The sequence below is a fragment of the Strix uralensis genome, chromosome 4 (genome assembly GCF_047716275.1).
Source record: "Strix uralensis isolate ZFMK-TIS-50842 chromosome 4, bStrUra1, whole genome shotgun sequence".
Taxonomy (NCBI): Eukaryota; Metazoa; Chordata; class Aves; order Strigiformes; family Strigidae; genus Strix; species Strix uralensis.
Window position 1 is genome coordinate 31,491,419 of NC_133975.1, and position 13,631 is coordinate 31,505,049.

Below are 13,631 nucleotides of genomic sequence, written 5' to 3' on the forward strand. Positions count from 1 at the left end.
ACCTGTTCTGCATGCAGCAGAACATGGCAGCAAACTGTTTTCTGTAAAATAAAACACTGCTCAATGGTAATAGTATGTAAATATTCCCAGTTTTCTTTCTCGATTACAAGGATGTTTATTTTCAGTTGATCTAAACAGCATTATATCTAAAAGTATAATGACAAATGTGTATCTATAGAAGCTTACTTAGTGTTTGTGTCTGGAATGAAGTAAAGAACTTAACTTGGTTGCAAAATCTCGTGGATTTTTCTTTCTGGATTACTTATCAGGTAGATCAGTTTCTCCGTTTGATTTACCTTGTGACCAAAGTCTTATGCAAAGGTATTGCAGGGACAGGAACCTCTTTAGCAGTAATGCTTCTAAAGAGCTAACCGTGAGCTCAGTTTTTCCACTGGAAGAATTTTAAAAAGCGTTGGTAAAACCACTTATTGTTACTTACTGATTCATAATACTGTTTCTAGCTTTCAGTTGAGGAATATGTGATATAAACAAAACTAATCATTTCATTAGTCATGCAAAGGATAATGTTCCTATGATGAAATGTAGTAAAGATAACAGGATACACTAGGAATGGAAGATCCAGGAGAAAATGCAGGAATATTTTCAACAAAAATGTGTAATTACCAGAACTAGAATATGGCCAGGAAATCAGGAGGCTAAAAATAGCACCAAGCTGTATGTATCAAATTTGCCACAAGATCTTTAGTAACCAGTACTAGTTCTTCAGAAAAGCAAAGTAGAGATATTGTACTGTCTCTCTTCACGCTCGCATGTATGGGAGCGTTAACACCTACCTGCTGCAGTGTGGCAGTAGCAAATTACTCTTTGTGGCTTGCACAACTTGGGATTTGAAAAGATCAAAACAGGTATCACAGCTGTGGAGATGACACACATTTGCATTTCCTGCCAAAGTTATGGCCTTACCAAGGTCATTTTTTTTAATGCTGCTTCTCATCTGAAAGTGTTTTAAAGGCTCCTGGGGGAACAGGACAGAAAGTTTGGAAATGGTGTGGTGGTTTTGTGAAACTTCTCCACTTAGAAATACTATTTTCCTGGCTCTTACTGTCAATGTGAGTTTGCTCTGGTGTGTAATGATAGTTTTGTTTCACTCACAACGGTTACATGAGAGCCAACATATTTTTCAGACATTGTCAAATTATGAGCAGCAAGTCTCTTGTGAATTATTGAGTGATGGGACTAGATTGGGCCAGAAATGCAGAAATTTCCAGTGCACTTTCATTAACTATAGCCATATTTCTTACAGAACTGTCATCACCATGATACAGTTCATGAGCCATAGAAAAATCCTCTGCTCAGAATGTTCCTTTTTGATCCTCACTGGCATTGAAAGAGATCTGTTTGAGGAAGATCATTTTGAAACTAAATTTCACATCACTCCAGAATACTAAAATTGGTGGATTTAACAAAGATGCTGACTTGAAAGCCTGTTACAATCTACATAATCCTTGTAAAGCAAGGTTGACTAACAGTTATTCCTAGACACTTTCCTTACAAATGGTGTAACTGACCAAGAATCATCTGCTTTTAACCTGCAGATTCCCTTGGATTTTGCTGCTGCTATGTCACATCTGATGTCTGTAATCATCGCATGGTCCCTTCACTTGGACAAAATCAGGGTCACCGGAGGGGAGGTTTGGCCCTTTCCTGTCATATCTAACGACATAGGCCCGTTACTTCCCATGTGACAACACGAGCATTTGGACACTGGCGTGTTGTGCTTGTGTACCCCACGGCAACCACAGCAGCAGGAGGGAGGCTCACCGCTAAGAGGGAGCAGGTGGTAATACTCCTCTTCTAGCAGCCAATGCTGATATTCACCCGAAGTGACTGTACAGTCATATCTAAGGTCACTGATGACCTATTTACACTTAAAACTACTAGTTAGCTTTCTAGTTTGAAATGGCAGATAAGCCATTATCTCTGACAGGCATCTACCAGTTATCTCTCTGAATCTGCAGAACAGAAGTTTCTGGAACTGGTATCTGCCAGTAGGTATCTACTAAAAGCACAGCTGTATCCTACTGGGTGAAAAAAAAATGGCTAATGTTAATTTTCTTGTTCATGGGTATCTACATGCCAAGTGGTGTGAGCTGCTTCTGTTTCATTTTTCTTTCTGCATCCTGATGCTATAAACCATGTCAACTGTATATAACTAAATCTTTATTAGCACATTGAGATTGGTTTTTTTATGAGCAGTCACTGGAAAAATAACATTAATTCTATACAGTTTGGTTTACTAGTCATAGTAAATATGCTGAATCAGGAGCATGGTCCTTCATTCACTCATGTAGTTTTGCTACAGTTGTACTGTAAACTATTTTGTGTTAGGAAGGAACAACTGATCCAACTGTCAGTATTCTAAAATAGTGGGAAGATTATCCTTGGCACTGGAGAAAAATCTTGAACTCCTGTCAAACAAATGGAACTGTTAGTCAATGGGTTCAGGGCCAAATCCTGATTTTATATTGCTATACACATCGTCTTTGGGTCACCTTTTCAGTGGGGGGAACTGAGAAGGTACTTAGAGCAGAGTTCCACTACAGCCATTTCACTGAGAATTAAAGTGTCTTGCACACACATGCTGGGTAAAAGGAGGAAGAAAGTATGGATTAGAGCCCATCAGCTAATACCCGCCCCCTCCCGTTCCATTTAAGATGAGTTTGTGTGAAATAAATAGACAATCCAGGCTCTCAGTGTCAGTGACAACCATCTACATGTATCTAAAGGCAAGCATGGCTTTCATTTACCACATCAATTATCTTCCACAAATCAAAATCAAAAAGTATACATGTGAAACAAAAGTGCTTTTTTTTAAAAAAAAAAAAAATTGTTTCAGGCTCACCAAAGGAGTAAAAAACTATTTGAGCAACGGATTATCTGCATTAATATTTTCTCAATACGTGGCTTCATCACATCACTGCTCTTTGTATTTGCGTCTTCATATTTCGCACTGACAGTGCGATCATATTCATAATGTCCTTTTTGGGATTTTCTTCTAAGTTGGTTTCTATTGCTCCAACTTCTGCTAGTTTCCATTCAAGCTCTGTAAAAACAAATTACAATTTATTCCAACAATTGCAATAAATTCTCACTTATTATTAAAGATCAAGCTCCATCTCAACAACAGCAAAAAATAGGGGCATCCTTGCAACAACCCAGCTTTATCTCAGTAAAATGTGTAACCGTGAAATTGCAAAATACCCATGTTTATCCAATATTCTTACAACATAAATGAATTCTTTGCTTTTTGTAGACTTTTTTCTACAAAAATAATCAAAAAGCTTTTCCACCTTTAAGCAGTGATCTTTAGATCTAATGATTACAAACAAAATAAAATTTTCTATAACATGAATTATTTAAAAATATTTCTCATACCTACCACTTTAAGATATATTCCCCCCCATTCAGGCTACCTGCCTTTTATTTCACCAGTTTTATATAAAGTATTGTGGGTAAACATCTGTCATGGTAATTTGGAATGCAGCTGTTTACAATGGCTTTGAGAAACTTGACTTCTGGAAGATTTTTGGCTAGCAGGCTGAGATGTTCGTTAACCAGTAAACACACTGGGATGCTAGAAAAGAGTAAGTATGATGACACCTTCAGTGTAAATGTTTTGTAAAATAACTGAAGTTATTAAAAATAAAGCCCTTGAAGAATAAATGTACCTTTTCCTATAGTCTGCTTCTATGTTCATTTGTTGTAAGAACTGCACCACAAATTTTATTTAGCCTCTTCTAAGATCATTGTGATTTAAAGAGCTGTCCAGCTAACAATACATAATAGGCATGGTCTATAATATGTCAATAAAGCTACCAGACGCTTCAAGCATTGTGCCTCAATTTTGTTCTCCACCAAGATTTTGAAACTCATTTTGTCCATTTAGTGTAGTTTAAATGACATTTTTTAGTCTGTAATATACATTTTACTTTAATTTATTTGAACTGGCTGTCAGTTTAACACTTAATTACTTCTTCATTCTTTTAGTAAAATCCAAGTAACGTCAGAGAAACTGTTACATAGTTGTATTACCACCACAGGCCTGTTCATTACTTTCATAGCTACTATTTGCAGTACAATCACTATATAAGCCTCAGTAAAAAAAAACCGCACACAAAAAAAAAACAAAACCAACGGGGTTTTTTTGGTTCACCTCCAGCCCGTTAACCTTTTAGAAGTTAGGATCTTTGTTGTAACTGACTGAAGTTAAAGCTGATTTAGCCTACGGACGAGTTCCAGCAGCACCCTCTGGTGGCCAAAGGCAAGCGAGGCAGTTTTGTTACCAGCCGTAAGAGACAGCGGAGATTTCGTATCCATTCCTAAGGAATTACGAGTTTCCTCACAGACTCGTATTTATGTAATGGTGAAATACAGAATTGGTTCTCCAGTAAACAAAAACAATGACAAGCAAGAAAAGCTGATGCTTTGTTCCAAAATATTCTAATTTGAACAATTTCATTTGATTGACCTGTTCCTATTGCTCCTGGAAATAATACTCAATTCCTGACAACTGAGGAGAATCAAAGCAGCTTCCTCCCAACAGGCTTAAAAAGCAGGAAAAGAGAAAGCTGGCCTGAATCTAAAAAAATGCATTAAACATTCCATACTAATCCTCAGTGCTTTTCAAAAACATCTAATAGAGTTGCTAACATATGCAAAACTAATTATGGGAGTCCTTCGACATTTCTGCAGGATCCTGTGAAAACTTCTGCTACCATTAGAGAATTTATTGGGGAACAATAAACTAACAATTTCCCTAGCTTTCCTCAGTTTTCATAACCAAGAGTCTTCCTATTGGGCTTTTGATTTGTTCAAGTCAAAGGGGGAAAAAAGGTAGACTAATCCTGTCAGAACACTCCTGCTGAGACAAGAATCTGCAAATGAACTTCCCTTAACACAAACAGTGGACACCACTTAGTGAAATTCAGAAATCTCAGTGAGGTTATGTACATGGTGATAAGCATACAAAGCAAAAAAACCCTTTTGTATAACTGAGCAAAAGTGATTAACTCTCACAACGTGAATTATCAAATCAAGGAGGTCTCATGCTCTGTGATTGCATTGCCTCCAAACAATTGCTATTTCATTAGTCTATTGTATTTAATTTTTCTTGGTATTGCTTTTTAATTACCAGTTCAATTCTCTGTATTGAAATATTCAACATCTTAAATGAGAATGTAATTACCTTGACTGATAAAGATGAATTATAACCCAAACATCCTCTTGGAGCATTTGTAACTTCCTTCACGTACTGCTCTCCACAAATTTCCCTTAGTTTCCCATACTTTTGCCTCCTCTGAAGACATTTCCATTCTTGCAAGCATTGCTACCTAATTAAAAGGTAAGAATAACAATAAGCATCTTTGGAACATTTAAAATGCATTTTAAAATAATATCTAGTGCATTTTTCTCAACTACTTTAAAAAATGCTTTGAGTAACCTTTTAGCTCAAGGTCTTCAAATGTAATTTCAGAGCTAGAAAGGGTTCTATGCTAATCTTTATTCAATAAGATAACATTAAAATACATTTTCTTAGTTCATTAGTATCAGATTTGGGAAACGAGTAACAAACACGTTGCACAAGGGTTTATCATTTGAGACAAAGCAAAAAATTAAAGCAGGTACTGTTTTTCTAATTCTGAAAATGAGATTAGTTTGAGGAAGAACTACCAGTATTTATACTATTATTTACCAGACAATTTAAAAATAATTCATGAAAATTGAAATGTAAAACAGTAGATGGCAGTCCTCATCTACAAAAATACTTGCAAGGTAGAGTTGTTACTGAGAGTTGTTGAACTAAATGCAGCTATTCACTTCACTAACTGTAAATCACTACCAGAGTGGCTTTTCCAAAAAAGATTAAATCATATCTGTGCAATATTATACTCTAGCAACAATGCATGATAAGTTAGGTTCACAACTTTCACATAATTATGTGAATTACTGTCTTCCTATGAGAATACAGCACTAGATACACACTGTTAGCACTAGAATTATTTTAGTCATTTTACCAATGCAAAAGCAGTAAGTACAGGTAGAATCTAGCCACCTTTTGTTCTCCAAAGTGTCTGCAAACATTTTAAATGTATGACAAGTATTACACAGATGTGGGATTAATGAAAGAAAAAGATGTACTAATTTCAGAAATCAGTCAACTTTGGCATAACTCTGGTTAAGACAGGGGAAAAAAAATAAATTTATTTAACTAACTATACAGGAAAATATAGAAATACAGGAGTGGATTACTACCAATTGTTCAGAATGTGCATCTTGCTTATAGTGACGGGTTCATTTACGGAATTATGAAAATTAGTTATCCATACATGTTACATGCCATAAAGTTTGTCATTAACTGTGTTGTACGTTTAGTTTGGAATCCCTTTTAAAATAGCCAAGTGAAAATAATTAAAAATATAATTACTGTACAATGTTTAAGTTACAAAATGCATTCTTGAAAATACCTCTGCTTTTCAAATTTTGTTATACTAATGGCATGTATTTTTAATTTTACTTGCCTTCTGCTTCTTTCTGCAAGTGTAAAACCATTTCTTCGATTTCATCTTCCGGTTTTTCTTTTGGAGGAAGAACTCCAAAATCTCTCAGTATGTCATACCATTCAGTATCTTCATTTGGATCCTGTTTTAATATTAGGGGACAGAACTAAATCAACTGATCAGTCTTGTGTGTCTTTTTTTAAATCACAACCAGCCCTTTTTCACTTTGACATGTACTAATGATGTAACAAAAGGGAACCATTACTTAGAGGCTGCAATACCTTCATGGACCATTCTCTATCATGATTTTTCATTTGTCATTTTTCACTTCTGAACAGAAAACAGCAAGAAAATAAGAGAGAAAGAAAACTGAAAAGGTAAGCATAGATAAAATATCAGTCTCCAAAACATCAGCTAAAAAATTGTCTAAAAGATCTATGGAAACCAACTTCAGACAACCCAAACTTTACATAGCTTACTTAAACACACTTAAAAAAATACCACTTCATACAGGCAAGATTTTTGTATCAGTATTTTTATGTTACTACTAAGAATAAGGTATTGACACTGTGAATAAACATGTAAAAGCATGCCTAGAATTGGAAAAGACCTTTTTATTTTACATGAATTATTAATATTAATGTGTCAACATAAGCTACTTCATACACTATGTTCATAACACAGGACTTCTGTAGGTGTTAAGTCTACATTTGTGATAATTTTAATTAAACTGTTAAAGGAACTGTATGCTATTTATAAGACTGCATATAAGGCTGAAATTATCACCTTAAAAGAATCTGTTTATTGTAACTGGACTGCTGTTGGAATAGTAGAATAGCAACACGTTAGAAGGCCTCGAATATGGATTAGAAGTAGTAAAGTAGATTTTAAAACCTGTTGTTAATCAAAAAGTGTGGTGGTTTTGGCCCTGAAATAACAACCTGTTTGAAAACCTCCATAAAGAAATCTCTGTATAAATCTGTGTATATCAGAAATATTTAGTGATATTCATAATTCCTTAATAATGCAGCACCAAATGAACAAAAACTACATTACAAAAATTTTACCTGAGGAAACATCCAGGATTTCCACTGGATTACTACCATGCCCTTGAGTACTACACTGGCCTTTCCAGCTGACAGCTGCCTTATTTTTATTCAACAAGGCTCTTGTACAGAATTTAGCATGAGTATAATGAAACAAATTCTGATGAAGATCAAATGCTACACATGCCCCAAGGAATTTCACACAGGTAAAAAAATTGCTTTGCATTATAGATGAAAACATACTTGTGAAATCCACAAAGACAGTAAACAGAATCATGCTATATCACTCACAAGGAAGTTAAGTACTGTGGGTTTGCAAGAAGACTCTTACCTCTGCCAGCTTCTCTGGCAGGAAGAAGGAAGGCTTGGCAGGGTTTGGAGTGGAAAGGAAGTGGCAGTAGTTCATGACAGCTCCTCCAACGCTCCTATTGCATGGGCTCAGCAGACTGCTGGCAAGGGTACCGCTACCAATACTCACTACTACTGGAGCACTCTGGCTTTGCAAACATCTAGTGCCTTATTGCTAAGATAAAGCAGAGGTTTCATACCTGAATACTTTAATTGATTCCTTCCACAAAGGTCCAATATCCAGATTTTGGACTAGAAATGACAAATTGATTGTAAATAAGTTAATTATAGTATTTGGAAAATTATTTTCTGCAATATTCTACCTCTTAGAATATGATTATTTCATCACCAAGTGTTTCAAATATATTAGCAAACTTTAACTTTATCCACATATGAAAATGTAGGTAAAGATAAGTGATGTTTTCTCCTTGATTGAAAAGTAATTGATATATTCCATTGGAAAAAATAAAAGAGAAGCTCCATATAGAATCTAATGAATTAGATGGTCACTAATGGGTCTGGAATAGGAAAAAACCCAAATGAAGATTTTGCCATAATGTAATTGCCCAGGGTTTACTTACATAAAAAAGTCTTACACTCAGTCTTACTGCAAGTTTTCAACCCTTCACCAAAGCAGAATTTTGACTTAGGTATCAAAAAAATCCACAGAACTAAGAGGACTACTCCTCCAAGGAACCACTGAAGAAACATGAGTGATACGCATCCACTTTGGTTTGACGTTCACGTAAGTGCTTTACTGTACGATTTCCTGACTTAAGTCAGGATCAGATTTCACCACTTCACAGACTACAAATCCTTCTCATAGCAAAAGGATTATGAAGAATCATGAGACATTAAAAAACATAATAAAAACCATCATCGCAACTGGACAGATAATTTCAAAACCATGCCACAAAAGAGACTACTGAAACAGAATTGGAATGTAGGTAACTTAGAAGATAAGATCTTGCCAGCTGTTGCCAGGAGAGATTTTGACATTTTGTGTTTTCTGTAATTTTGGTTCCTACATCAAATCTTTCAATAATAATTTACTTAAATTATGTATTTGATACTATTTCTATTTAATGTTTGCAACATTCAATAGGTTTGTGTAACCAAACCACGTTTGTGTAACCTTGGACATTTTCTAGATGCCATTTCATCTACAAAATGTAAAAGAATCAAAATGGATCAAGAATCCTAGATCACAGTAAATATAACAGAAACTGGTGTCTCTGATCATGTTTATGAAAGGCAGGTCCTGCCTGACAAACCTGATCTCCTTCTATGACAAGATGGCCTGACTGTTGGACAAGGGAAAAGCTGTGGATATTGTTGACCTGGATTTTCCAAAACCATTCAACACAGTTCCCTATAGAATTCTCATAGAAAAACTGGCTGCTCATGGCCTGGATGAGCGAACGGTCTGCTGGGTCAAGCACTGGCTGGATGGACGGTCCCAGAGAGTGGTGGTCAATGGAGCTAAATCCAGCTGGCAGCCGGTCACAAGTGGTGTTCCTCAGGGCTCGGTGTTGGGACCATTTCTGTTCAACAACTTTATTGATGATCTTGATAAGGACATAGAGTGTATCATCAGTAAGTTCGCAGATGACACCAAGTTCAGCAGGAGTGTCGATCTGCATGAAGATAGGGAGGCTCTACAGAGAGACTTGGAGAGATTGGATCGGTGGGCCAACGTTAACGGGATGAGCTTCAACAAGGCCAAGTGCCAGGTCCTGCACTTGGGCCACAACAACCCCATGCATCGGTACAGGCTTGGGGAGGTGTGGCTGGAGAGCTGTCTGGAAGAGAAGGATCTGGGGGTTCTAATTGACAAGCAGCTGAACACGAGCCAGCAGTGTGCCCAGGTGGCCAAGAAAGCCAACGGCATCCTGGCTTGTATTAGAAACAGTGTGACCAGCAGAAGTAGGGAGGTGATAGTCCCCCTGTACTCTGCACTGGTGAGGCCACACCTGGAGTATTGTGTCCAGTTTTGGGCACCTCAATACGAGAGAGATATCGAGGTGCTGGAGCGAGTGCAGAGGAGGGCAACGAAGCTGGTGAAGGGCCTGGAGAACAAATCCTATGAGGAGAGATTGAGGGAGCTGGGACTGTTCAGTTTGAGGAGGAGAAGGCTGAGGGGAGATCTCATCACTCTCTACAACTACCTGAAAGGACATTGTAGAGAGGTTGGTGCTGGTCTCTTCTCACAGGTGATTAGTGACAGAACAAGGGGGAACAGCTTTAAACTGCAACAGGGGAGGTTTAGACTGGACATTAGGAAAAAAATTTTCACAGAAAGAGTGGTCAGACAGTGGAATAGGCTGCCCAGGGAGGTGGTGGAGTCACCATCCCTGGATGTGTTTAAGGGTCGTTTAGATCAGATGCTGGGGGATATGGTGTAGGGGAGAACTTTGTAGAGTAGGGCTGATGGTTGGACTCAATGATCCCAAGGGTCTTTTCCAACCTGAATGATTCTGTGATTCTGTGATCAATCTGAACTGCAATCTCAAGGAAAAGAAGATCAGAAGCTAGCAAACCTTTAACAATTTTTTAACAAATTCAGTTAAATCAATGTTTAAAAAGTTGGTGTTAAGTGATTAATTCAAGGTTGCAGCGCACAGATGAAATAAATGAAAATGTAAGTCAAAAACTTCAGAAGACACTTGATGGTAAGAGTGCAAAGGAGCCAAGCAGTGGCAAAAGTGATCCAACATAAATTGGTTTCGGAGTATGAAGCTGGACTACCGAAGCAGGCCACAATCCCAAGCAAAAAAACTTCTCATGACACTTCTCACTGCTGCCAACGAGTAGTTACCACCAGCTTTGCCAGGGGTGATGCACATACTCCGTTTGGGAACCCACAGGCTGGTCAAGTTCAGTCCTGAAGTGTAAATAACACTTCTGATGGATTTAGTTTGCAGTTCTTTTTTTTTTTTGGCGAATGACATGAAACAAATTCTCAGTTATGTTTTTAAAATTTGCTACACTTATGATCGAAGTGTAGTATTTTATTATTCTTACAGGGCAGTAACAACGGTTAATTCTTCACCGTTAGAAACTCAGGGTTTCCTAAGGTTTTCTTACACGCAAACCCACACAAACTGCCCGCCCACCCGCCGTTTCCCGGCACCCCCGCAGGGCGGGAAGGCTGCGCAGCCTGGGCAGCGCCCGCGGCTCTCCCCGCCCCGTGGGACCCTGCGGCGGGCTCGGCCGCGCTGAGCGGGCCCTCCCCGGCGGCGGCGGCGCTCCTGCCCGCCCCGCCACCTCGCCTTTCCCCGCTCCCTGCCCAGCAGACGCGGCGGTCGCTTCAGGTGGCACGACACGGCTCTCGCGGCGCCCAGCGCCTCCCAGGGCTCCAACCGGAGCCCGCTCGCAGCATCCCTCCGTTCCTTAGCGTCCCCGCCCCGACTCCCTCATCGCCCTCGGTCCCGGCCGTTGCCCCGCAGCGCTGGGGGGACCCTGTGCGCCCGCCTGCCTGGCTGCCGCCGGGCACCGCCTGCCCTCACGGAGGCCGCTGGCCTGAGCCGCGGCGGCCTTTGGGGCAGAGCCACCCGCCCTCGCCCGTTCTGACGGCGGCGGGCAGCGGGGCGGCGGGCGCCGGCCTCTGCCCTGTCGATGGCTGGTTACTGCTGATAAAACTGGTCCGTTTAGAAACGTTTCAGAAGACAAAAACCCCGGAAAGCAAACAAGAATAAACAGAATCTAAACAAACAAAACATCCGAGGCTTTCAGGCAGGGCCAGCGGAGGTGGCGGTTCGGTGCCGGCTGGGACTGAGGGAGGCAGCCCTGCTCCCCGCCTTGCCCTGCAGCCGCGGCCTGCTCACCCCGCCGCCTTCCCAGCGGCAGCGGCCGGCCGTGGGGGTAAGGCAGTGGGGGGGAACTTAAATCACCTGACTTAATATAATACAATGCAGTCAGTGATTTGTGGCAGAAGGCCACGTGTTGGTTCTGACCAGCGGTCATATAAAACTGGATCCTCAGTTCACAAATAATTGCACCAGTTCAACTGGAGACACAGCGAAATGCAGAGTGCAAACAGGTGGGTAAGAAGAGGAAAAGGACAAGGATGTCTTAAGCCCGTTTCCACCTCCAAGCCATTTGTTTTCACAGCTGCCTTCTGAAATTTAGCTGCTCATCCCAGTTTGCAGAAGCAGGAGTAGTAATGCCAAGGTCAATTCAAACTGTGACCAGCCAATACAATGTTAAAAACAATAATCTGCCGCTACATTGAATGATTAGTTACTTTCAACAGGATTACAACCTCAACATCATATTTTAACACAACCTCGCTATGAAAACAGAGAGAGAAGCTAGGAAGATTGTGAGGCTAACTTGTTCTTTTGAGTGGAATTTCTTTAATTCTACATGAAAACCACCTGAGTTTTCAAATAGTTTCTAATTCTGGAAGTATGTGAACAATGCAATTAAGTCATCTTCTGAATGAGAACCATACTGCATCTGTGTTCTTAATAGCTAAAAAAAAATATTTTTGTTGAATTAAGTAAAGATACTTCTTCAAAACATGCAACTTACTCAATTTCCTTTAGTTAAGGGAACAGAGATTCTCATTTTTTTCAGCCAACAAAACACTATTAACCTTAAGGCTTATTGAGGACTGCCAACTCCTGTATCATCAATATAGTTCTGTAGACCACCTGCAGAGCACTTATCTTGACCCTGCAGATTGCCAGCCATCCACAGACAACAGTGAAGGAAGTACCCGAGTAAAGAACATCATCTTGGAAAGCAAACCACATCTTTTGTTTGCCCTGCCTAGATAAGCTGTGATTTTAAAGACTGCACAAATCACATGCAATATATTCAGAAAAAATGCAATAGCTTGCATTACAAACATTCTCATTAAAACAACTAAGTGCCTTTATTTATAAGGTAAAATAAATGTACGTAACAATGTTGTTAGAGGCAATGTCTGTTGCATGCATACACTGTGACTTTTTTACATACAGTTGTAAACATCATAACACTAGGAAACAAATAATTTTAAGATGCTTTTAATATAATCAACAAAGTAAATAAACATTTGAATCCTTAATGGAATAAAATTTAATAACATTTACATTCTAATGATTTTTAATTGTACATTAGTAACAAATTATTTTTATAAGGAAAACAGTATGTCCATGTACTCAGCATTCCTGCAGCATTAGCTCTAGGTGAGGAATGTAAAATCCTGAAAAATAAGAAAAATCTTCAGCTGTTGGTATAACAGTACTTAAAATATGACAAGAGATGTAAGATATATTAGAAAGCAGAGCACTATAATATTGTGCTTTTGTATCTCTCCAGACAGCTGAATGATTTGAAATTAAATCCTGAAGTCTGTACTTAGTTTCAGTGTGAGGTTTTTTTCTGTGTAAGAACAGGGAGATGTCAGTATGCATTTGATAGGTAGTTGAATCAGTTCTTCCTGACATACACTTATCATCGTTAACTTTCCAAAATGTTTACAGATCTGGGATATTTTCCATTTCTTGCTGCCTGAAACAGCTCTGTGTTTTCTGTTCTAGGAACTAAGTACCTACAGCTTTTATTCAGTTCAGCTGAAGATACGTGAATTTAGCACATCTGGGAGAAGTTTGTCTGCAGAAATCTTAAGCTGACAAAACAGTTAAAGGTTTTCTGAGACTAGTCCTCAACATAAATATTGTGCCCTATTTGTACAGATTGTCATTAAAAGCATTAAATAAATACCTCC

The 13,631-nt window shown here is 38.9% G+C and overlaps 1 protein-coding gene across 1 annotated transcript; it reads right to left on the reverse strand.

The window, feature by feature from the left end:
• Positions 1 to 1,558: 1,558 nt before the first annotated feature.
• On the reverse strand, positions 1,559 to 7,970 carry PDCL2 (phosducin like 2). The gene is given in 7 exon segments (XM_074864932.1): positions 1,559 to 3,064; positions 3,397 to 3,465; positions 3,468 to 3,595; positions 5,207 to 5,247; positions 5,249 to 5,417; positions 6,536 to 6,660; positions 7,896 to 7,970. Coding segments are annotated over 7 exon segments (741 nt in total). The 3' UTR covers positions 1,559 to 2,930.
• Positions 7,971 to 13,631: the final 5,661 nt, after the last annotated feature.